This window comes from Maylandia zebra, linkage group LG14 (genome assembly GCF_041146795.1).
Source record: "Maylandia zebra isolate NMK-2024a linkage group LG14, Mzebra_GT3a, whole genome shotgun sequence".
In the NCBI taxonomy this organism is placed as follows: Eukaryota; Metazoa; Chordata; class Actinopteri; order Cichliformes; family Cichlidae; genus Maylandia; species Maylandia zebra.
In genome coordinates, this window is record NC_135180.1 from 1026733 (window position 1) to 1052137 (window position 25405).

The 25405-nt window shown below is 44.2% G+C and overlaps 1 protein-coding gene across 1 annotated transcript; it reads left to right on the forward strand.

The window, feature by feature from the left end:
* The first annotated feature begins 901 nt into the window (after nucleotides 1-901).
* LOC101470159 (A disintegrin and metalloproteinase with thrombospondin motifs 15) lies at nucleotides 902-23595 on the forward strand. The gene is made up of 8 exons (XM_004537943.3): nucleotides 902-2007; nucleotides 7021-7153; nucleotides 9067-9234; nucleotides 13404-13687; nucleotides 13782-13959; nucleotides 16537-16712; nucleotides 17402-17577; nucleotides 18012-23595. Exons 1-8 carry the CDS (start codon nucleotides 1054-1056, stop codon nucleotides 18787-18789), a joined length of 2847 nt encoding a protein of 948 aa, XP_004538000.1. The 5' UTR covers nucleotides 902-1053; the 3' UTR covers nucleotides 18790-23595.
* The last annotated feature ends 1810 nt before the right edge of the window (nucleotides 23596-25405 follow it).

Genomic DNA, 25405 nt, shown 5'->3' on the forward strand with positions numbered 1-25405 from the left:
AAAGCAAGATTTTACACACAGTGAATAAAAAACTGCATTTGAACTGAATGTTAAACTCATCAAATAATCAAAAACAAATGCCAAAAAATTCCTGCACCCCAAACAGATGTACAGATCACGACATGTACCAGCAGATGGCGCCAAAGCACAAGGACCGAGCGTTTGTGCTCACTCTTCGTTAGACACTAGGTGTCGCTGTTTGCCCAAAAATCAAGTTTCTGTTTTCACTTGTTCCCCGTTTTCTTTAGTAGAAGCTGGAGACGTGTGGTACTCTGTAATGTTGACCATTCAATAATATTAGAGTCGTTACTGTCATGATGGCCTCCTCAGTGGCAACACTTGATTCTAGGAGGGTTTTGGTCTTGTTCCCAAATCAATCGATCTCTGTTAGATACGTTTTTCATCCTTTTTTGCTGGAGCCCATCCTCCCTACCCCCAACTTTGTACATTCACTGCTGTACTTTATTAAATTACAGATTTAATGCCCTTGTACTGATCCAGCAGTGCTGAAGTCACTCAAATCACCTCCAGCTGCAACATTAAAGTGACATACACGTTATTACCTAATCCAATGATATCATGTAAATGATTCTGCTTGATGTTTTGATGAGATTGAAATTCATGACCAACGTTTATCAGTGTATCTATTTCTGATCAAGTGATGCTCTGTGTGCTCTTCTGAAACATGTCTGATTCAGAGTTGTCTGAGCAGACTGCGTGGTGATGATGCTCATGTCGCTCATGCTGTACGGCAACAATAATATTTGGAGAGCTACAAGTGGCTGCGCTCTGCAGCACAAAGCGCGCAGCCTGGCCAATGAGCTCCGTCCTGCACACGCACTCAGATTTCTGTTTGACAGCGATGCTCGAGTTTAGCGCGACTTTAAAACTGAGCAGCTCAGAGAAGTTCGCGTGCAGACAGGAAACGGTGCAAGATGGGAAAGCAGCAGGGAGGACGCGCGAGTGCATAGGCTTTTAAAAGACGCATGGGCTGAGCTTGGTGCCATTGCGCACAACTTCTTGAACGGCGGACTGTCCCGAGTGGGAGCAGAGATGGCGATGCCGAGCAGTTCTTTCGTTCTTTTTACGCAGTTCTTGCTTTATTTGAAGGTGACACATTGCATGGAGGTCGATTTCTGCAGACCAGTTCGCCTGAGTCAGAAAAAGCCCGGAGTGTATTTGCACCGGCGCGCCGAGCAGATGAATGAAGATGAGATCGTGTTTAGACTTCGTGCATTCAGAGAGGATTTTTACCTCCATCTGTCTCCAGATTCCAGTTTCATTGCAGCTGGGAGTGTTTCAGCACCCGACACCTTTGCAGGCTCTGAATTCAGGGAATGCTTCTACTCCGGCTATGTCAACGCAGACCCCGACTCCTTTGCCGCGCTGAGCCTGTGCAAAGGCCTGCAGGGGGGATTCTTCTATAACGGCGTGGAATATTTTATTAGCCAGACCGAGACTGAAGACGCAGGGGCCGCTTCTGTGCGTGGAAGCTCCTTCGACAGGACGCATATCATTCGCCGCCGCAGACGCCCAGCGCACTCAGCTGGAAACTTCACCAGCAGGTGTGAAGTTCCACCTGACACCAACTTCACCGTCTCCCTGGAGAGATACAAGTACATGAGAGAACTGGAGACGGACGGCTTGACCGAGACTGTGCTCAATTCCTTGGGGAGGTCTAAGAGGTTCGCCGCCGTCCCCAGGTTTGTGGAGGTGCTGGTTGTGGCAGATGAATCTATGGCTAAATTTCACGGGGATGGCCTAAAGCATTACGTTCTGACCCTCATGTCAGTAGCAGCCAGGCTTTACAAGCACCCCAGCATCCTCAACTCCATAAACATAGTGGTGGTGGGCTTCATGGTGATAAACGACGATGACAAGGGACCGAAGGTTTCCAGTAATGCTGCTCTGACTCTGCGCAACTTCTGCTCCTGGCAGAAGAAGTTAAATAAACACAGTGACAAGCACCCCGAGTACTGGGACACAGCCATTCTGTTCACCAAACAGGTAGGTCAAAGAGCCAGAGCTGCATTAGAGATGTGGGTGCTGCAGAGAACAGAACTACTGCACTCATGGATGGATGGTCAGATCCTGGAGTCTGGGGCACAAACACATACAGGGCCCCCTGTTCACTTAGACACCAAGACTAAAACACAGCTGTAGCTGAAGTAGATGCATTGTGTCATCCAGGGGTCTCAAACCTGTGGCCCGGGGGCCACTTGTGGACCACGTCAGGCCTACTTGCTGACATGAAGAAATAACGCAGTTTGTCCCTTGTTGTCGAGTGCAATGTTAAAATAAGTTCTTTAAGAAGCCCAAAATGATTTAACATGAAGGCGACATGAGCAGAGAGCACAAACACACTGAGGCTGCGTTACTCAGTGACAGACTCACACTCATGTCTGCAGTTTGATTTGTTAAACACAAACACAACGACAGCAGCAGTGCTGCCACGTGTGCACAGAGAGCACCAGTGTGTGTTCAATGAAAGGATCCAGTTAGTTAAAATCTGTGTTCACGTTTGCAGTTTGCTCTTTTTATACAATATTTGAAATTTTAAAAACAAACAAACAAAACATTTTAGGAAATATTTGTGGGTGTTTTCTTGTTTATTTGTTTGTTTTTGTACTACTTGAACATAAAGTGCCCGTCCAATGAGACGACAGTGCCAGCAGTGGCCCACAGCTCATGTAAGTTTGAGACCATTGATGTAATCATTGTGTGTCTGTCTCAGGTTGTTTGATGTTTTGATTGTCTCTTTGTATGTTTGCGTCTGTTTACGTCACACAGTGAGTTTTTGTTGGGGTCGTTTGCATCTCTGTAGTCATTTACACGTCTTTGTTGGGCCTCATCGCTGTTCTTTTGGGCATCATGTGGGTTTGTGTTTCGTAGTATCTTTCGTAGTACTTTGCTCCCCTTTGCAGTTGTTGCTGATTGCTTGAGGTCGTTTCGTGTCTCTGTTTGTTTTGCTTTTACTTCACGTCTCTTCATCTCGACACTACGTCTCTGTGTCTTTTTTCTTTGCATTGCTGTTTGAAACTGTCTCTTTGCAGGGATTTAGTGTTTCTCCACCTCCTTGTAATTGTTTCACAGCTTTTTTGAGCTGTTTTGCATTTCTGTGGTTGTTTCGTGTTTTTATAACTATTTGATTAGTATGTCTTTAGTGGGTGGTATAAATAGACTAGGGGCCCTGAGTTTGTAACCAGTAGTTTGATACTGACTTTCCAGCATTGCAGGGTTTCAAACACCCATTTCACACGACCACAGCTAATTAAGGTTGTCGTGTTTATCACCCCAGTTTTAAAAGGTGGCTTACTTGTTGCTTCTAGGTTTGATTGTTAGAGTGTAGAGCAAGCCTGACGACGATGCAAACTCCCAGAGACCTTAAGAGTAATCCTCAGCAGCAGCAGTAGTGGCGGCAACAGTGCTTGTCTGTGACTCTGTGTCACAGGCTATCGTTATCAAGATGTGATGATAACACAAATGGCCAGTGTCACTGTGGAGACTTGTTATGATTCCTGCACAGCTGCCACATTTACCCATCACTAGTGATCAGTAGGCTCAGTATAGGTGCAGCTACATCCCAGGACTTGCACAGCTCTGCGAGTCCCCTTTTCTGTTGGCTGCTGCAGTGCGTCAGTGGAAAAGACCAGCTGAGCCAGTTCTTTCCATGAAAGACCTCACCTCTATCTGCCTCAGCCGAATAAGAACTGGATTACTATCTGCCTGTAGTGGCCATCTTCATACTATCAAAAACTCTGTAAGAATCCAGCTAGAATTCCAACGACTCCCTCATTTATTCAAGCTGATGTAAGTTGGCACCGTCTGAAGAGTTCAGCCTGTTCACAGCTGTCAGATAATCCCATGTGGTCACCAGAGCTGTAAACACTGGCTGATTCTTACTTCTCCGTCTCTCCCTCTTCAATGCCTGCTCATTATCGGGGGTCATTTTTCCATTAGGTCCACTTTGGCTGACGGTCTGATACACGTCGGCCTCCTTTGCTTAACACGTAGCAACATACAGAAACATTTACGTCAAAAAGAATGAAAAATTGTTCCAGTGTTGGGAACCATCCCTTAATCACACTGTTATATATAGGAAAGTCCAGGTCCAGTGCTGTTGTCCTTGTAGGGCACAGTGACTCCAGCTGCTGCATTGGAAAAAATAATGCAATAGGTTATGAAGTCTAAGATGTGTGGAGTACACATGGTTGGCAGTGTGTGTTACAGCCTTACTGGGCCAACACTGGGTTAACAAGTTCATTTTCAGCTGTCTTCATATTTACTTGGAACACACAGGTACATGAAAGCCACTTGGCCACAAAATCATTCCTGACTTGACATAATGAAGCAGAGACACAAAGAAACCTTTTCAGTGAGCCTCGTGACAGAACTTTGCTACAAAATTACTGATAATCGTTGAATTGTGGCCATTATTCCAAGAAGTTGTTCAGTGGGAAAATACAGTTTGCTGTAATGTTGAACACCAAGCAGGTGCAGCGTGTGCAGCGATGCTCTAAGCTAAAGTCACAGACTAATGTGGACGTAAGCAGTGGAAACGTCGTACTCATTCACCAGTCTATTTGTATTTGTTAGTGTCACTTAGTGTTCATAGTGAGTTGTTACATTACAATCTGTGACTTGTCATGTTACTAAGTTATCAAAAATAAACAGTGTTAGCGTGGACACGTTGGTTAGACTGCACAGAGAGTGTTAGCCTATTGGCTAATGTAGCTCTGGCTGTGCTAGCTCTATCGCCATCAGGTTTGTATTAGGTAAGTGTGGTTAACCACGACACCATAGCCACAACAAATAACCAGCAACAAGCTTGGTAATGTCTCTCAGAGTGACAGTTTGAGCTGAAACCTCGCTAGTGTGGTTTCTGAGCTGTGGTGGTGGTGGCCCAGCCAAGGGGCCAGAACTGTGGTACACTACTGACTCTGAGGCTCGCTTTGCTGGCAGCAAGACCAGCTAACGGATGAGGTCAGCTAGGAATCTCTGTGGATTATGATGTTTGCGGACGACGCTGGAATCTGTAGTGAGAAAAGGAAGCAGATGGAAGATAGCATGGGGAAATGCTATGGAGAGAAGATGAAAGCAGAAGTAAGGCAGTGCTGGCAGGGTGGAGTCGGTGGGGCGAGTGTCAGGGTTGATTTGTAAAGGGAAGGTTTACATTATGCTCGTGAGACTTTGTGATGTGTGACAGAAGTGTTTGTAGGCAAAGAGAGGCAAAGCTGAGATGGACAAGTGCAGAGGACGGATCGCAGGTATGTTCAACAAAGCGTGTTGATTGTAGAGCTGCAAGGAAGCTCCACATTTTGAGTAAAAGAAAAAGAAGAGTTTTATAGAAATAGTGAAGGAGGACATGCAAAGGGTTGGTGTGAGAGAGGAGGATGCTGGGATATGATCTACCATGGTGACCCCTACAGAGAGCAGCCAGAAGAACAAGCAGCACTGCCATCAAAAGGTGTCATTATCACAAAATCGGAAGCACATGCCAGACCGCAATTATCAGCCCGCGAAGATTCACGCAAATCACTCCGAAATGCACAGTCCAACCTGTCGGCTGTCTCGCTAGCTAACTTCAACATGCTCGCTGACACAGCTGTAAGTTTGGATGCATCCTGCTCAGCAGCTGCATCCCACTGAGGCAGAGGGAGAAAGATGCTTTCCAAATCCTTAAGGGCCTTTCCTTTTCCTTCAGCCAATCGCTTGAAAAACCACACTATATAACTCATCACTTTGTAACGCTGACATTTGTTAACAACAAGCGCAGTATACACCTGAGGCTGATGGGAACGCCAGTTTTATATAAACACAGCCATAAATTAAAGCAACGACCATTTTCAAAATTTGATCCACTGGTGGTTACAGCAAGGCCAGCACCTCATGAAGCAACACATCAGTGTTCTTCTGGAAGGAACATAAACACCTCTGATACTCGATGTTGAATCTTTGCACATTGGTGCTGATTTAGGAGACGACTGAAATCCAAAGGAGAGCTCCTCTGGGGACCCTCAGTGTCACACATGGAAACCAACCCAACACTTGTTGAAATGTTTCAGTTTGGACAAAACCACCAGTGATCTGTCCTCCTTGTTCTCAAACCACATTAACAGCATAGCTAGAAGATAACACCACAGCTGTAAATGTGGGCACAGGTGTGGGGATCATCCTGGTTTTGGAAGTTTTGTCTTGAAGTTTTTGTCTTGAAGTTTTGTTTTGAGTACAGACGACTCCTCTGTACAACTTACTTCAATCATGACACTTTTGCAATTCAATCAAATTACTTTTCTAGAACCAGCAGCCACCATAAAGGCACACGACTGTGTTCAGTTCTGGTGCAGCAGACTGTGGAGTTTTACTCTGAATACCACTTTGAAGGAGTGCTGTGAAGTTTACATCAAGTGTAGGTTAAAGTACTGTCTGCATTTCGGGGGGAAACCTGCATTTGGTGGCATCTGGGTGCTCCGAAACTACAGGTTTTCTCTAAAATGTTGTACAGAGGGTACAACAGGACATATCAGGACAAATATATATTTAATAAAGGTGCTCAGACAACAAATAAAACAACAGACTGATTCTTATCAATATAAAAACATCAGATGTTCACATAAAACCAACAATTTACTTTGAACTGTTCTGTAAATTAAGAATGGGTTAATGTAAGCAGAGAGTAGATGGGAACAGACTTTGCGATGAACACAGTCAGATAGATTCCTGTGGATTTATTCCACTCTGCGCTGCGCTGGAGGTATATTCTTACCTCTGTACAGAAACACAAAGAGGAAATCTGTGGCAGCCCATCTCCCCCGACCCTCTGCTTCAATATATTTTAAGAACAGGGAATAAGCAAACCACACTCCCACATGCTTTGAATTAGTTCCTTTCATGGTCTGTTCAATGTGTTGCTCAGGGCCCAGCCACACATAGCATGTTTGGAACATGGCCCGAGTCCAATCTGATTTTTCAGGCTTCCAATGAGAATAAAGAAGCACACATTTGTCTCTGTGTCACCAGGATCTTTGTGGAGCCACGACCTGCGATACGCTGGGGATGGCTGATGTTGGGACCATGTGCGACCCGAAGAGGAGCTGCTCCGTCATCGAGGATGACGGCTTACCCTCGGCTTTCACGACTGCTCATGAACTTGGTCAGAAGTTTTCTCACATTATGCACCTCATGCTAAACCAACACGACCACAGAATGACTTTTTATTTGGGGCTTGACAAACTTGTATGTGCATAATCAGTGCGCAGACTAGCCCGGCCTGTGGGACTTATTATTTTCATGGTGAATTGTATGGTTGCGGTTCTTGGTCTTGATCCTGGGGGACTGGTGGGTTTCAATCTGTCAAATGATTTAATTGCCTTCATCTGATGCTGTGTTTGAAAATCAGTATCATTACAATCAAAAGCAGCGCTCAGTGTTTCACCGAGCAGCCACACCATGTAACTTTGTATTCTGGCAGCTGCAAATGGCTGCTGTGAAAAATCTCAACTATTTCATTTGATATCATAAAGCAACATCTTTAACAGTCCAGCCAGTCTGTGGAAAAGAAAGGGGCAACGAAAGCACAGGAAATATTACTGGTATGTCCAGCAGTGGCTGCTAATTGTAAACTACATACATAAACTATTGTTCATCTCCGAACATTTGGGGTGGAAGTGAGTGACACGAGCAGATTCATACTACTGTTGTGTCTGTGAGTTAGCTATTAGCTACAGCAAGCAATTTAGCATAAAGGTCTGAAGATACTGGGAATGGCTCGCCTGCTTCATCCAAGCTCTACTGAGTACTGTTACAAAGTACACTTTGGCACAAACAGCTAGCTCTTAGCCCTGCCCCCAGTGCTTTTCTTTGTTAGGCTGGCTGTAGCCAGGTTAGCCTCATTAGCTTAGCCTCTTACGCAACCCACAAACATCACTTCGTTTTTACTCTGTCGCGGCGGGGTGCGCCGGTGTATTTGGAAATAAGACCCAAAAGCAGATGCTGATTGGGTTTTAATGAAAAGCGAGCCTTTATTTGCCTGGTGGCAGGAGTTAGACATAAAAACTAAACGAACAGAAACACTGAGAAACACCGTGACTGTGACTATGGGGGGGATGACAGACGACCTGACAATAACTAAACAGAAAAGCACAGGCGAAATACACACAAGGGTGATTAGGGTAATGAAAACACACGAGGACACAGCTGATACACATGAACCTAATGACGCTACTGGGAAGTGAAAGTAAATACAATGACCAAAGACCACAACACTCTTTCAAAATAAGACAGGAAACATGGAGAAAAATACAGTAATCGATTAAATAAAACTAAAATACACACAACACTGGCTCACAGACCCAGAACCATGACATACTCTGGATAATGTTTTTATTCTGACATGACAGTTACCAGGTTATATGAAATCCTAGTTTCAATGTATTATGGTGATTGTGCACCATAATAAATTCCTTTTGTAAAATTCTTCCAGAATTTGTGAAGAGCCTATTAGCTAGCTAAATTACCAGCATAAATCTGTGACTCCTAATGAAAACATAAATAGGTAATTCTTCTCCGCCTGCTGCCTTAATGTTTAGTAATAGATAGCATTAAACTGCACAAACTTGTAAAAACTCCTGAGACTGAGTGACCGCTGAGAAACCTGCTGAAAAACAGAGGGCTTTAGCCTGAAACCAGATGCACGAGTAACCCGAGAGGCCCAGGAGAGGCATTGGTTTACACTGTCCTCATATATGTTAAGTAATTACACAAGTTCCCCCTCGAAATAATCCGGTCTCATGAACGACCGCATTAAAACCACAGTTTATGTTTCTTTTTTATTTTGGAAGGCACTGCTTGTATTTAGGGAACGTAATGATTTCCTTTGGAAATAAAGTGCTCTGTTCCTGACATCAGCTTCAGATGACTGAGTAGAGCTGCTGTGTGTATGTAAACGATTTGTCTTTGCATTAATATGTTCGCATTTCTCTTTATCTCCGCACGAACTCATTGTGCTCGTGTTTTACTGAAAACAGAACCAAAATGAGTCCTCCTCTTCCCACTGTTTTCCCTCAGGCCACGTTTTCAACATGCCCCATGACAATGTGAAGGCATGTGAGGAGGTATTTGGGAAACTAAAGGACAACCACATGATGTCTCCCACGCTGATTCAGATAGACAGGAGCCGACCCTGGTCTGTGTGCAGTGCAGCCATCGTTACCGAGTTCCTGGACAGAGGTCACGGTTAGTAAACACTTCCTGCTTATGTTTCTGGACTCTGATTAACATCTAATTATGTCCAGGCGTCGTCATCCAGCTCTCAGCTGGTAGCAATCTGACTGTACCCACAAAATGGTTTTTTTGCCTGTAATTTCTGCTTGATTTCATGCCAAATGATATTTCTGTTTAACATGTTTTCAATCATTTGGATTCAGTTATTGAACTGTGCCTCACAATCATATTGTTTTATTTTAAAAAGTCGGAGCAATTTATCTAAAGCAAGTTTATCACTGGAGTGTTTAGTTAGAACCAGGCCACTTTTAAAAGGTGCACACGTAGTAATTAGTCAAATGACTTTACAAACTATAAAGATGTTGGTTATAGAGAATTTTATATAAATACTGTTTGTCATTGCAGGGGCAACATTTTAGTGGTTGTTGACGGCTTAGCACGCCCCCCTAATGTGATCGAGGTGAAAACGAAACTCACCTGTCGTCAGGCAGAACGCGGATGCTGAGGCTTGATGTGGACCAACTGGTCACACAGTTGTTTTACATGACTGGTGAACAGCCGAGGCAAGGCCACAGCATTTCATTCATATATGACGTTAAGTTGTCATCAGTTCAGATTTGATAAAAAAGTTGTACTTAACTGGTGTACGTGAAATGAAAATTCTGGATCCTCGTCCAGAAATCTTGTTTTTCTGACGGATCACTCGGTTTCTTCATTTCTAGCCAAGAGCAAATTTCTAAAAGACAAGTTAACAGAGTGATTAGTGTTATCTGCCGGTCAGACATCAGTAAGAGACATGGTGGACGTCCCATCTGGATTCTGTTGATTTTCAGTCTGGGTTCTGTTTCCTGTGGTCTTCTTTGGATGAGAGTTTGTTTTTTTACTACATGTTAGAGTTTTGAGCCAGAATCAGAGAAAACCACCGACTGCATGTAAACGATGTACATAGACCTCATGATATCACCTGTTTGTTGTTGGGGGCTGCAATCTTCACCCATCCTCTTCTCCTTATGTGGTGCTGAACGATACGCCAGCTATCAATCATGAGGTGAAAGGTGCAGCCTGTGCCACCACTAGGTGCACGTCTTTGGACAGTGGGGAGATGCCAGAGCACCTGGAGAGGACCCGCGCAGGTAGAGGAGAACATGCAGGTGTTGCATTTGAAGACCTTAAATTAGTGATTGAGACCATAAAGTCATCATGAAGATTTCTCCGGTGAGGCCATGGATCAAGAGAGCCGAGGACGTTTCTCATATGTTATGGAATATATGATGGTTCCAAGTTTACCTTAATGTAGCAATAACTGCCAAGGACATGAGAAGTATAATATCGATGCATTTATTATGGAATATTACTTGATATTAGAGAACACAGGTGGACATTCTTGCTTCAGCAGGCACAGCTATTCAATTCTGAAGTTGTAACCTCACACACGGTTTCATAAACTTCCTCCTACGCTCTCTGGATAAGGAAACACATTATGTCTATCTACAAGCTGCCGGCTGTCCTCCAGCCAAAACACCCAGTGCCATCAGTGGACTGAGGTCATTGTAGTCCTACAAGCTCCAATAAGACTAACCTTCTCTCAGGCCTTCCTGAACAGTGAAGCAGCATCTGACAGACTAGTGCTGTCACAATAACCTGGACCTAACGGGAATAAAGAAACAGTGGAGTTTGGAACTCAAAGTGCACTGAGCTGTCGGTCCTCTGCCTGCACAGAGAGGAGGTAGAGAGGGAATATGTGGTAGGTGTGAGTATCTTCACAACAGATCGTCACATTCAAATCCATCGTCTGCATCAGCACCTGCTGACTCAACTTCTCTCAGGCTGCGTCCACGCTGGCCAGGATAGATTTGAAAACGGCGTTTTTGTCTGAAAACACTCGGCGTCCACACTATCGTTTTCTGTCGTTTTCACAGAGTTGTGCGTCCACATTGAAACGGCCCAAAACGCTCACATTTTATTACTGCGCACGCGTGAAACGCAAGAAGATTCGACCTGCCTCGTTTCTGTCTTATTTACTTTCCGGCTCTTTGAAACGTCGGCAAGATGTCGAGGAAAAGCAGCGGGTTTTTTAAATGGACTAGCAACGAGGTGGAGTTGCTGCTGCGAGTAACACAAAAGTACAAAGGTGCAAAAGCGAGTGAGAATACTAGGGCTGACAAAACTGAGAGCAAACAAAACAACTGCTGTATAACGTCCTCCGCTATCTTAGGTTAATTGGCCACGTGACTGCATCACATGACTAAAGTGCATCATCGTTTTTGAAAGTCTCTGTTTTCGCTGTCCACACTGCGACGCAAAAGCACCGTCTCCAAATGAATTCGTTTTCGAGAGCGTTTTCTAAACACTGCGTTTTCCTTCGGGGAAAACGGCGTCTCAGTGTGGACGGGCGGCCAAAACGCAGAGAAGATGATGCGTTTTCAAACGAAAGCGCATTAGTGTGGATGTAGCCTCAGTCTTCAACACTCCTGACCTGCTGCCGTGTGCTGAGGTTGACCAGCTGCTCACAGCGAACAACAAGAATCCACAGCAGGTGGTGACGGTGTCACAGCTCCCCACTGACTCCAGCTGTTTTACAAAGGACCCCACTCACTGTGAACATCACCTGTTCTTTCCTCCTGCCTTCTTGGAGGACGTACAGCTCACACATTAAAAATACAGATTCTATATTATGTTATTGTTTTAGAATAAAATGTATTATTTCCCTTTTCCAGTATTATTTGTACCTGTGTTTACCTTTCTCTCAGTTTATTTTACACGCCCTGACGTACAGCAGAGAAGCAGGACGCTTTTTCACTGTAACACTGTTATAATGACAATACACATTTGTTCTATTCTGGATTATAAATACACCAACAGAGTGATTAACCATCCTGAGGGTGACTGTAAGTGAAGTCATTAAATGTACTAATTTATTATATCACCCCTAATCTCCAGCTACCAACGACTGCCGTTCCTAAAACAAGCAAATGAACCTGAACAAGCTAACAGTGCTGAGTCATTAGCTTAAACTAAACACGATCAGGCGTCTGCACCGTCTCATGCAGAGCACACTCTGCTTGTTCACACATTATTTATAAGTTCAAGCAGTGCCTGTCTTCCATAGGCTTTGATGCTGCAGGTTTAAGTCCGACATAATGTTAAACGTGCATCATTGTTTATCTCCCTGCCAGGACCTTACATTAACTTACCTAAATGTACCTCAGCGTCAGTGTCATATAAAACAAATCAAAATGAATGCGTGAGGTGAACGTACACTGGTTACATTTTCAATTAAATTTCCACTGACTGATGAAGCTCAGTGACCTCGAATGAGTTTTCACACGTTCAGGTGACAGGAAGCATCATCCAAGTCCCGATGTCCCGTCCACAGCTATGTTATGACGCCAAAAACTGAACTCGATGTTTCGGAGAATAAAGGTCGCGTCAGACCATCACTTGCAAGGGGAGAAATATAGACGAGGTTTTTGCAAAGACAAATACAGATAATAATGAACAGGAGCCCAAAGAACAGCGTGGCCGTGCAGGCAGACCGGCTTTGTCAGAGCCTGTTTCCTGTTTTTAAACACTTCCCATACAGTTCTGTACATTTAAACTGTGTTTCTTTAGTGACATAGTGAACACGTCAGACTCTTATCCTCCGTGACATTCATTCAACTTTCATGTCGCAGCTGTTTTTCAACTATGACCAGACTCTGAGAAAAGAGGACCGGCAACATTCAGTGCTGAAATGTTTGAATTTATTGACAGCCATGCTTCTTTCCACCTGGTAAACACAAGTGCACAATTTACATTTCTTTCATCTGTTCTGTGTTTGCTCTCGTCACCGCCTCACATCCTCGTCCCATTTTTAGCTGCAAAGTGTTCGTATGCTAGCTGCAGACTTTGTTTGGTACTGGGTAGGTGATGTAGTGTAGTGCACACATTTCCTGCTGCACAAAATGATGAGAGTAAAGAGACTGAACCAAAACATTCAAGGGTGTAAGAAACAGTGAGCTCAGTGAACAGCTACAAACATTTGTTAGTGCATAGATAAACTACATAACAGGTTTTTCTCAATCAGCATCACCTACATGCAAATAAGGCTTTTCTCCTTTTGTAATAATATTGATTAGCTATTTAAAGAAACTGATCACTCCACGAATAAAGCTTTGCTGTTACTCTCGGTGTGTTTCTAGGAGACTGTCTGCTGGACCAGCCTCAGAAGCAGCTGACACTGCCCGACAACCTGCCCGGCTCCAGCTACAGCCTGCACCGTCAGTGTGAGCTTGCATTTGGCCCCGGCTCCAAACCCTGCCCTTACATGCAGCCCTGCTCCAAGCTGTGGTGCACGGGAAAGGCCCGAGGACAGCTGGTCTGCCAAACTCGACATTTCCCCTGGGCCGATGGCACAAGCTGTGGCAACGGCAAGGTTTGCTACCAGGGGGCTTGCTCTGTGAAGAACAGCACTGAGCACATCAAGGTGAGACGGGGTGTGGAAAGAAAGCAGCATCCCATCCTGCTCCAGCATTTTTGTCACAGACTAGTGAACAGCTTTGATCGTTCTTTTGTCTCAGGTCGATGGTCGGTGGGGGAAGTGGGGTTCATTTGGTGACTGTTCCAGAAGTTGTGGAGGCGGAGTTCAGCTGGCAAGAAGACAGTGCAACAACCCTGTCCCTGAAAACGGAGGCAAATACTGCTACGGCCTTCGTGTCAAGTACCGTTCCTGTAACCTCAGCCCTTGTCCTGACACAGGTACGCTGATCCTCGGACCATTCACCATAAAAATAAACCTTAGCAACCATAACTATTTTTGTCCAGTGATGGCAAGTAATTCAAACAGAAGGTGGCAAAATCCTGCAATAAATCCCCCAAGGAGGGCTCCTTAAGCCTATATCCAAGTATTAGATTAGCATTAGATTAAAATGCAAACATGTGTTCAGTATTTTTAAAATTTTCTTCAGTTTTAGTCAGAAAATTTAAAAACAGTCAGGGAGGTGTATAAATACCTCATAGACTTTGCTTTGTCATTTTCCTGTTAGCTTACTTGCTAACAGTTTTCATAAGCACAGAAACAGCAGCATTAATGGGACTAGCTAGTGCTAACCTGGTACGACAGTTTCTGCTCTGTGTTCGAAGAAATTAAGTCAGCTCAGCATTAAGATTATTTAATTAATGAAAAGTTAGTTGGTTCTTAAGCAAAACGGCACTGCTGCAAGCTAACAGCTGGCTAGCTTAGAGCTCATTCACACAGGCCTAGAGGCTGGTCGAGGACCCTTTCACAACCTCATTTACTCTGGACCTGTTGCTGTCTGTCACCAGGTGGAATCAGTCACACAACCTCCAAACTTTAGTTTCTATAAAACATGCCACGATGTCAGATATTAACCACAGAGCAGCAATGAAACTTGAAAACGTGCTACAAATCGGAAATGGAGAATGTTTGCTTTCAAAGTAAAAGTGCCTTACCACTAAATCCAGCAAAACAGTCAACTTTTAATTTGAAGGCAGATTAAATGTCTGATTTGTATCCCACTCTTCACAGTTTCAGTGCTGCTTAGCCAACAGGTCAACCAATTTTACACAGCAACAGCAGCAAACACCAGCAATGCTAACTGTCCTTTTGTAGTGCGTGGCTGCGACTCCAGCAATCAGTTTTACAGAGGCTGCCAATGACTGCCTCCAACCAGTTGGGGAATAGTCAAAGGAGCTTGCAAAGAAAAGCGTCTGGACTTCTTTAAGTTGCTTGAAGACGTTTCACCTCTCATCCGAGAAGCTTCTTCAGTTCTAAGGTCAAATGGTGGAGAGTTCCAGATATAAACCTAGTGGGAGTAACCCCCCACAGAGGGACAAAAGGACCCCCTGATGATCCTCTAATTGCCTGAGCCAAGGTGGGAAACTGGGTGTGGGTCCCAATCAGCCAGAGTTTCGGGTGTGTTCATTGTGAAACCTGGCCCCACCTTATCATGCGAATTCCTGAGGTCAGATGGCCCAGGATGTGAGTGGGCGTTAAGGCGTCTGGGAAGGGATCTCAAAACTGGATTATAGATGGCAGAGAGTTGGTGTCGTAAACCCCGCCTCTGTTCAAAGATGGTCGCTCACAGTGGACATAGATGCTTCTTTCACTCCTCTTTCAAACCATCTGTCCTCTCTGTCCAAAATGTGAACATTGGCATCCTCGAAAGAGTGACCTTTGACCTTAAGATGCAGATGGACTGCTGAGTCTTGTCCTGTGGAGGTGGCTCTTCTGTGTTGTGCCATGCGCTTGTGAAGTGGCTGTTTGGTCTCTCCAATGTAGAGGTCTGAGCATTCCTCGCTGCACTGTACAGCAAACACCACATTGTTAAGTTTGTGTTTTGGCGTTTTGTCTTTCGGGTGAACCAGTTTCTGTCTGAACGTGTTGCTGGGTCATGCTTGGAGAAAACTCTCCTGAGTTTCTCTGATACACCGGCTACATAGGGGATGACAATGTTGTTGCGTCTGTCCTTCTTATCCTCCCTCGCTGGTGTCTGGTCTTCTTTTCTGTGCCTCTTTGCTGACTTTAAGAACGCCCATTTAGGATAGCCGCAGGTTTTGAGTGCTTCCTTTACATGTGTGTGTTCCTTCTTTTTCCTTCAGGCTTAGAGGGAACATGTTCTGCCCGGTGGTGTAGGGTCCTGATTACTCCAAGTTTGTGTTCCAGAGGGTGATGGGAGTCAAAGAGGAGGTACTGGTCCGTGTGTGTGGGCTTCCGGTAAACTTCGATGTTGAGGTTGCCGTTCTCTTCAATGTGCACAGCGCAGTCCAGGAACACCACCGGGCAGAACATGTTCCCTCTAAGCCTGATGGTTTGAAAGAGGAGTGAAAGAAGCCATCTATGTCCACTGTGAGCGACCATCTTTGAACAGAGGCGGGGCTTACGACACCAACTGTCTGCCATCTATAATCCAGTTTTGAGATCCTTCCCAGACGCCTTAACGCCCACTCACATCCTGGGCCATCTGACCTCAGGAAATCACATGATAAGGTGGGGCCAGGTTTCACAATGAACACACCCGAAACTCTGGCTGATTGAGACCCACACCCAGTTTCACACCTTGGCTCAGGCGATTAGAGGATCATCAGGGGGTCCTTTTGTCCCTCTGTGGGGGGAAACTCCCACTAGGTTTATATCTGGGACTCTCCACCATTTGACCTTAGAACTGAAGAAGCTTCTCGGATGAGAGGCGAAACGTCTTCAAGCAACTTAAAGAAGTCCAGACGCTTTTCTTTGCAAGCTCCTTTGACTACAATGACCTGGATGACTGAGAACCTTCACAGACATCTAATTTGAGGCTGTTGCTTCATTTCCAGATAAAAGCTTCCGCGAGGAGCAATGCGAGGCCTTCAACGGCCTAAACCTGAACACCAATCGGCTGGGCTCATCTGTGGTTTGGGTTCCCAAATATTCAGGCATCTCTCCCAAGGACAAATGCAAGCTCATCTGCCGTGCCAATGGGACCGGATACTTCTACGTCCTTGCTCCAAAGGTATGCATCTGATTTTCAGCCGTTTCACTCAGGAAACAATTCTGATTGTATCTGTTTCTATCAACTCTTTCTTAACACACTGAAAAACGTGTTCAAGAACGCAAATTATGTTCATTAAATGAAAGATAAGTGATGGCTGTACACAGTACAAAGATCAGCACTGCTAGCTTTCATTACGCTGCAGTTAATTTCAAAATGAAAGTCCTGCCACGCTTGTATCTGTGTAACGAGCTCAGACATGACACCGGCCTATCAACTATTATGCTTCATAATGAATCTGAACTCCTCAGTGTTTAACACTTCAGAAGTCAGGAGTCAAAACCTGATGGGACGCTGAAGCTTTGAGTTAGAAAGGTTGGTGTGTCACTGCTTGGCCTTATTCACAGTTTGGGAGATGATGGTTACATCCATCACTTTTAAAGTGACAGGTGATGTTTTGGTGGCAGCAGAGAATCAATAGAGTGGTGAGAAAGTCAAAGATGGAGAGACAGAATCACTGCACAGCTGTGGCTTCTCAGCAACCTTTTATGAAATCAGCAGAAATACAAGCCAACGTCTCACTGACATGTTGTGGCAATCAGTCTGGGGAAGCTTCTTGGTTTGTAGTGATTTATGGCTCTGCTTTATTTAAAGTAAAGGCTGGTAGCTCTCTCTGATGTGTGTATTCATGCATGATGTGAATGTGGCAGGTTGTGGATGGGACACCCTGTTCCCCGGACACTACGTCTGTGTGCGTTCAGGGAAAATGCATCAAGGCAGGCTGTGACGGCAAGCTGGACTCTAACAGGAAGTTTGATAAGTGTGGTGTATGTGGTGGGGACAACCAAGGCTGCAAGAAGGTCTCAGGATTGTTCACCAAGCCAGTGTAAGTAATCCCCACATACAAATTTTACCTAGTACATTGCTCCATGTGACAGAATGTTTCTAAATTCAGTACATCAGCAAAAAAGCTTCAAACAAAGACGCAAATGTTACATTTCAACCCATATTTAATCTGAAAGACTCGCTGTACACAAACACAATTCACCTCCTAAAAAAGAAGTTCTGCTATACTTGGCACCCGAAAACATGAAAGCTTGTGTTTAGAGAGTAGTTGGCTGAAGATGTACTGGTAAGACTGGTTCTGGTAGAAATGGCACATGGTCTTATTCTGGATTCTGTCATTGTGCTAAGTTTAGTTGTTTGCATTGTGCACTAACACATGGGACCTAATTAGTTTGTATTAATGATATTTTGGCACTTGTAATTTAAAACCACTCGGTTGGACATCATCAGTGTTTGACACCTTTTCATTTGCAGCCATGGCTACAACTTTGTGGTGATGCTGCCCGTTGGGGCGTCCAACATTGACATCCGTCAACGGGGCTACCGAGGAATGGTCAGCGATGAAAACTACTTAGCCGTGAAGAACCGCCACGGGAAGTACCTCCTGAACGGCAACTACGTGGTGTCAGCTGTTGAGCGTGACCTGCTGGTGAAGGGCAGCCTGCTGCGCTACAGCGGTACCTCCACATCTGTGGAGATCCTTCAGGCCACCAGACCCCTGGTGGAGCCTCTGACTGTGGAGGTGCTCTCTGTGGGGAAGATGACTCCTCCCAGAGTACGCTACTCCTTCTACATCGCTAAGGAGAGCAAGGAGGAGAAGACTCTGTGGAAAGAAGAAAAAAGTCATAAATCAAAGAACAGCGTCTTGGCTGATAACAACAAAATTGAGTCTAAGAAGCAGGTGATGGGGAAGAGACCCGTGAGTCACTGGGTGACAGGTGGATGGGATTCGTGCACAGTGACTTGTGGGAGTGGTCTGCAGAAGAGGCTGGTACAGTGCCAGAGTGTGGATGGACGTCCTGCTGTGGACTGTGATGGTGCTGACCGGCCCGTGTCAGTAAGAGCATGCGGGGATCCGTGTCCCGTGTGGGATGTTGGGACTTGGTCTCACTGCTCCAAGTCATGTGGGAGGGGCTTTAAAAGGAGGCTGGTGCGCTGTATTACCGAGAACGGCCTGAATCTGCCCAGAGAGCACTGCTCTGGGAAAAGGAAGCCTCAGGAGCTGGACCTGTGCAATCTGAGGCAATGCTAGAGCTGAGCAGGCGCAGCCTGGGGGGTTACCTTCAGCAGTCAAGTGAACCTTTAGCCCTAATCAGCATGATAATGATTCATTTGCTGTGTCAGGTGACTGTTACTGTGACTGAAGGGGCTACACCAGAGAGGGCCGTCTTCCATGGTCTGAAGGACAGACATTTATTCCCTAAGAGAAAGGAAGGAGACCGCCCCCTCCCAAACTGTCAAACCTGCAGCGGGAGGTTTGACTCGTGGTTTGTCTACCTCTTCCAGGACCGATGACCTGATGCCTGCATATACAAAAGACCTTCTAAGACTTAGAGTTTGCAGCAGAGCTGCTGCATCCTCAAAGACTCCGTTATGCACATAAAGACTTTTAATCGCTGTCGGAAACGTTCAAAAGACTTGTAAACACAGCGCTCACAAACTTCTTGGTATACCTACACAGGGTGAGATCTCAAAGCAAGGAAATGAAAGTTTGTGAGATTCGATCTCAAAAGCATTACTGTGCTGTGATGATGTCTTGCCTGTGTACTGGACTTCTCTCAATACTGAGGAACTGATGAAAATGTGAAACATGGTACTGTATATGTCACATTTAAGGCCTCCTTGATCCATGCAGTTTCTACATGTTCGTTTTCCTTTTAGTTACTGGTGTGTGCGATGGGCTGTTGTCTGATATGGACAAATGAAACACAGAACCCAGCTTTATATGTCTCCAAAAAGAAACAGATCCAGGTCATTAGTGACTCTTTAGGGTTAGCGACGGGTTTAAATAGCACAGAAACTCAGAAAGTGTTAGGGTGACATGGTGGTGTGGTGGATCCTGATTGGTTCAAATCCAGTCTGGTCCTATCTGTGTGGATTTCGGGTGTGTCTCCCGTGTCTGTGCGGTGGACACACAGATTAACTGGCGATTCTAAATTGACCGTGCGCGTGTTTGTCTGTCTTTGTACGAGCCCTGTCACAGAGTGAAATTTTGCGTTAAGTTTTCCTTTCACTCTGGATGGCTCACAGGTGACCTGGTGGATGATGAGAGGTTAGCTAAACATCAAAGAATTCCTGAATTAATGACCAAAGTATTAGTAAGTTTCGAGCTGAGCTGAAATTATATTCTATACAGTGAATGTAGTCGGTCAGTATGATGCTGTTTCTAATGTGTGTGTCTTTTGTGCAAAGAGCAACAACACATGTTCAGCTGCTTCTTCTATGTTGCCAAAGACCTGTAAGCTGGCACAAAGCCTTAGCACAGTGAAACAGCTCTCTGCAGAGTGGTTTTCATATCTGTCCTCAACCTGAAGCTGGCTTGGTACTGACAAACCCTGACCTCCAGGAGGCTTTAGATCAGGTAAAAACTTGAAATGGTGGATTGATAAATTCATGAACTACTGTTCACCCCACTCACCTTCAGAAATAGAGTCAAATTCCATTTGTGTTCCTTTAGGTAACCCCTGCATGAATATACAAACTAGGACTAAATACCTGGACCTCCAGGTAACTTTGTGTATCTTTTAAAGTACATATATGTTCTTATACATGAAAGCATACATGGCTGCACGGCTTCTTCACGTATGTAGACACATTCAGTAAAACCTTCAAATCTAAGATTAAAATGATTATTTTACAGGTTTCCTTATTTCTTTAAGATTTAACACATTCAGATTTCAGAAGGTGATGGTCGGCCAAAGTTGACTTTTCTGTAGATGCACTCATGTCCTCCCAATTAGTCAGTATTAGCATACACTAAATGTACACCTAATAAAAGGCTATAGTTCTCCTGGTTAAGCAGACAACCCATATGAAAATGTGCCTGTGTTTGTATCGGCCGCAGACCATTTTCTGCAGATTATTCCCGTCGCTTTGTGGCTGCATCCCTCCAGTTACATGGTTTAGGACTAGACACTCCATAAAGCACAAACCACAAGGGACCACAAAAGAAACGATCAGCTGTACCCACTGTACCTTTAAATGTACAATAATGTACTTCACTTTCTAAGTGAATTTAGCATTTTGACTGGTTTACCAGACAAAACTAGTGACGTGAAACCACTGCCTTATGTTTGCCTGCATTTTACAGACCAAACAATAGACGTTTGTAGTTTGCTTCCCTCCTCAGTAAAGCTTCTAAAGATTATGGAAATTAATCCGTTATTGCAAAAAGAAATCATAACTGTCTTGCTATGTTATCACTACGTCTAAACCAGTTATGACAGCAATGTAATTTTGACGTAAACTGGAGCCTAAGAAATGCTTCAGTGACAGACTTTGTGGGAAGAACCATTCAAGCTGCTGCTTCCAGTTGCTCTTCGAGGGATCAGTGAATTTGAACTCAACAGAAAGGTTCAGTGGTAAAAGCAGCAGAAATCCCTCCAAGTCAAAATAAGACCTGAATGCACTGTGAGAATCTCCCGAAAGCACTTTGTGTATGAAAAACAAAACACTTGTGCAACTGCTTAACAACATGGGGCCAAGAATGTGGAATATAACACAAGCATCTTTCGACATGGTGTCCAGTTTAGTTTGCTGTGCAGACAGTCCAAGGTTTCACATTTTAGGTCGCCTGCAGACACTGACAGATGGGCCATGCTGTACATTTATCTGTGGACATGATACATTTGTCTTTAGTCCCCTGGGAAAATTCCTGGGATGAAAATCTAGCAGGATAGATATATTTCTACTGACGAGCCACATCCTCGACTGGACACAGAATGAGTAAGCTCAGAGACGATGGCAGGACAATGGAGCACTAAAACTGCACGCAAAAAATAAGTCAATAATAATATTTGTAATAAATTTATATAGATAAAATATAAATAAGACTCCCAACCAGAGAATTTAAAAAGAACAGAGCATTAAAAGTAAAATGCCAGCAGCAGAAATAGTCAAAGAAAACCTCAGTAGATACAAACTGCAGTTTTTAATTGTTGTTTAAAAGTTATCCAAACTTAGCTGTGTGAGAAATCACTCTCTTTAAATCACGAATTAACTCTGATTAACCACAATGTGTCAGGTTGGTAAAACCACAGCGTGAGCCATTACCCATGATGGGAGAAACCCTGGACCAGTGATCAACCTTCCCAGCAGTGGCCAGCTCACCAAAGTTAAGAGTGTGTCAGTGAGTCACACAGCAGGTCACAAAAGACCTCAGAACAACATTAAAGAACTCAGTTAGCTCGGAGGTCATGATCCAACCATATGAAAGAGGCAAAGGAGAGTTCAAGGAGAAAACCTCTGCAGACCAAAAAGAACATGTAGGATGGTCTCACATTGTCCACAAACATCTCGATGAGCCCCAAGTGTGGACTGGTGAGACAAAAACTTTTTGGAAAGTTCAAGTCTCAGTATTTGGTGTCAAACTAACACAGCCTTTGATAAAAGGAAAAGTCTTGGTGTTGGGAGTGTGTCTGGTCTGCTTTGCCAACACTGATGGAATCAGGAAATCTGCTGAAATCCTGAAGGCGACTGTCCGGCTGTCAGATGGTCCCTCGAAGTCCACTTGAGCCAAAATGACCTGAAACGCAGGACGTTAGTGTCTGGACCTGAATCCAGCTGAGATGCTGTGGCATGACCTTAAACAGGATGTAAATTCTCCAGTGTAGCTGAATTAAAACAACTCGGAAAGAACTGACGAGTGGGCCAAAATCCCTCCACAACAACGTCAAACACTCGTTGTTAGTTTGTGCAAACACTTGATTGCAGCCAAGTGTGGCCCAACCAATATTTAGGTTTTTACTTTTTCACCAGAGGCCAGGCGGCTTTTGTCCCTGTTGTCTCGTAATAAATCAAATCATTATTTAAACTGCATTTTCTATTTACGGTCATCTTTGTCTGCTATTAAATGTGTTTAATAATATAACACAACATGTGACAAACATGCAACAGGAAGGGAACGATTTTTTTGTTGTTGTTTTTGCTCATTTATTATATCTGCCTACATTCATAACACAACATTTTGGACCGTTTCCTCCAGTGTTACATTTTATTCTTTGTGGTTTACAAAAAGAAAAATGTGTTTTCCTGATGAAGCTTATGGAAACAAACGGATCACATGTATCACCAAGCAGCTCCTGTTGTTTTTCCTCCCTGGTGTAGCGTTAACATGTGTTGTTGAACAGAGAGTTGATCCACGGCGTGCTGGTATGTCTGTACTCGCCATTATCCTCGCAATATTCACCAGACCACTAGCAAACCATTTACGGGTGGTTATGGTTTCCCTTTCACATTAATTCCTTACATGCATTTTGGCAGTTCTTCTATTACAAATTGAAACGTCTGCATGTTAAACGTGTGAAAATTCCAATCAAATACGTAGATGCTAAGACGTTAACCCTCTGGCGTCTGATTGGTGGTTAGTAATGACCCCAGCTCCAACCCAAATCCCAACCTGAGACAATGAAGTTCATTTTATTACGCTGGTCTCACAGGTCTGTCCAATCAGATAAGGAGGAAAATAATAACCTTAACTGACTCACATCAAAGACTGTTCACGTCTTTCTTCCAAAACTGGCTGTTTTGTCTTCAAATTAAATATTTAAAGTATAAGATTAGTCTGAAGTGGGGTTCAGCTGTTGCTCTACTTTGAATCATAAATTCATGCATGATGATCAAATGTTGGGTTTATTGGAAGTTTGCATTGATCGACTCTGTCCTTTAACAGAAACCTTTTTTGTGTTTGTTTAGAGGGACCAGTTACACCATCTAAAAGGTGGTGATGCTATTTTTATTATTCATGCACATATAATATTGTTTTAACTGTTGTCCCTTGTATTGTATACTATGTATACATTCATCTAGCTGAATACAATAAAGTATTGAGATATTCAGATATTCCACATTCACATGTTGTTGGCTGGATGTTTGGTGAAGCGCTCCTGTTGGTATCTGTTACATCATATTTCTGCTGTGCCAAGCAGTCTTCCACCACACGAGACAGTCTTGATACTTAAGCCCTTCCTCAACTGAAGCATGACTACAGATAAAAACACATTCATTCATCTACTTTGGTATTCTGCTGATTTAAGCTCCCTTGTCTCGACTGTGCTGTAATAACACACCGGCCTGGCGAGCGAGCCTGACGCATTGTTGGGCAGACACCATCATTCCAATCATCTAAGGACTTATTAGCCATAATATTTAACATTTTTTAGAAGGTGTGGTTAGCTGAAGCAGGCTGTCACAGGGAATCACACACAGGTGTGTGCATTTCATTTCTACCTAGAATCAGGTCGATGTGTCTCCTTGTGGCAATATTTAAGAGAAATGGACACTTAACCAGGTACTGGACTCAGTGACAGCACAAGTTCATACAAAGAAAAACGATCGTCCTAACACACGTGTGCTAAACACTCAGCTGCTCTCCTGTGTAGGGTCCACAGCACATGTGCATTTGTGTGTCCCACCCACAACTTGCTGCTTACATAATAAACTTGGCATTGTGATTACCTAACACAAATAAAAGTCCTGTTTTAGGCACTGAGAAAAATGTACTAATGTGACGCTTTCATCCTTTTTAAACTGACCATGTTTCCAGCTGTGGGTAAAATATCCCACTGCAGTCCTTTTGGCCCACAGGGTATTTATCTCTTTTGTCAATTAGATTTTTGGTTGCAACCTCATAAGTGAACACTGGAAAGAGCGAGCAGCTAGCTGTGGTCCTTTGTTTAGGTCTCTCAACAGTAATGACGTGTTTACGGGGTCAGATTCACCCTAAAACATCGCGCTCTGATTATGATGCTAAGGTCAAAGTCAGGCTCACTTGTAGTGAGCCTCAGAGCCACACCTGGAGGAGGTCAGGTGTGTGCATATGTCAAGGAAACACTCGACTTTAGCACAAAGTTTCCCTCTTCTTAAAGAGACATTTGTTGTAAACCACTTCTAAATATAGCATCCAGTACCCAGGTAATCCTGTCTGGCTTTATCATCGTGTTTGGGTTTCATTTTTTTATCCATCCATTTTCCTAATGTGTAGGTTTGCCCTGGACTTGGTGGTGCTCCAGGACGTTGCCATTGCAGACCCTACACCAGGGGTGGGGACTCTCAGTCCACGAGGGTCGGTGTCCCTGCAGGTTTTAGATCTCACCTTGGGTCAACACACCTGAATCACATGATTAGTTCATTACCAGGAATCTGGAGAACTTCAGGACATGTTGAGGAGCTAATTTAGCCGTTTAAATCAGCTGTGTTGGTTCGAGGACACATCTAAAACCTGCAGGACACCGGCCCTCGTGGACTGAGATTGCCCACCCCTGCCCTACACCCTCCTGTGGCAGGTGTGGGAAATGGAGATGCTTACTGAGCCTTCTCGTTTCCTCTCTCCTTCTGAGGGTAGCATCTACCTCCCAGTCTGAAATGCATTAGCTTCATTTGGATGCCTGAAGTTCACGATCAGCATGTCAGTCTGTAAAGGACGAAAGCAGGCATTGTTCAGCCAAAAGTCCTTCCTCTGTAAATGTGCAGCTAAACCAAATATGTTACTGATATGCTTCAAACTCCTCTAGATCTCCATGGGTAAAACTGTGAGCCAGTAAACCAGATGTTCTTTCTCGTTTTGCTTTTATAGATAAGATGTGATGAAGAGTGTTCAGTCTGTGCCAGAGCATCGTCTGAGATCAGTTCCCTAAAGGTTGACTTGTAAA

Bases quoted from the DNA above. Each gene is read 5' to 3' on its own strand.
- LOC101470159 (XM_004537943.3), top strand. From the start codon at position 1,054: ATGGCGATGCCGAGCAGTTCTTTCGTTCTTTTTACGCAGTTCTTGCTT. The intron at 13,960-16,536 runs GTACGCTGATCC...CTTCATTTCCAG, and splicing joins CAGCCCTTGTCCTGACACAG to ATAAAAGCTTCCGCGAGGAG. The intron at 16,713-17,401 runs GTATGCATCTGA...TGAATGTGGCAG, and splicing joins TCTACGTCCTTGCTCCAAAG to GTTGTGGATGGGACACCCTG.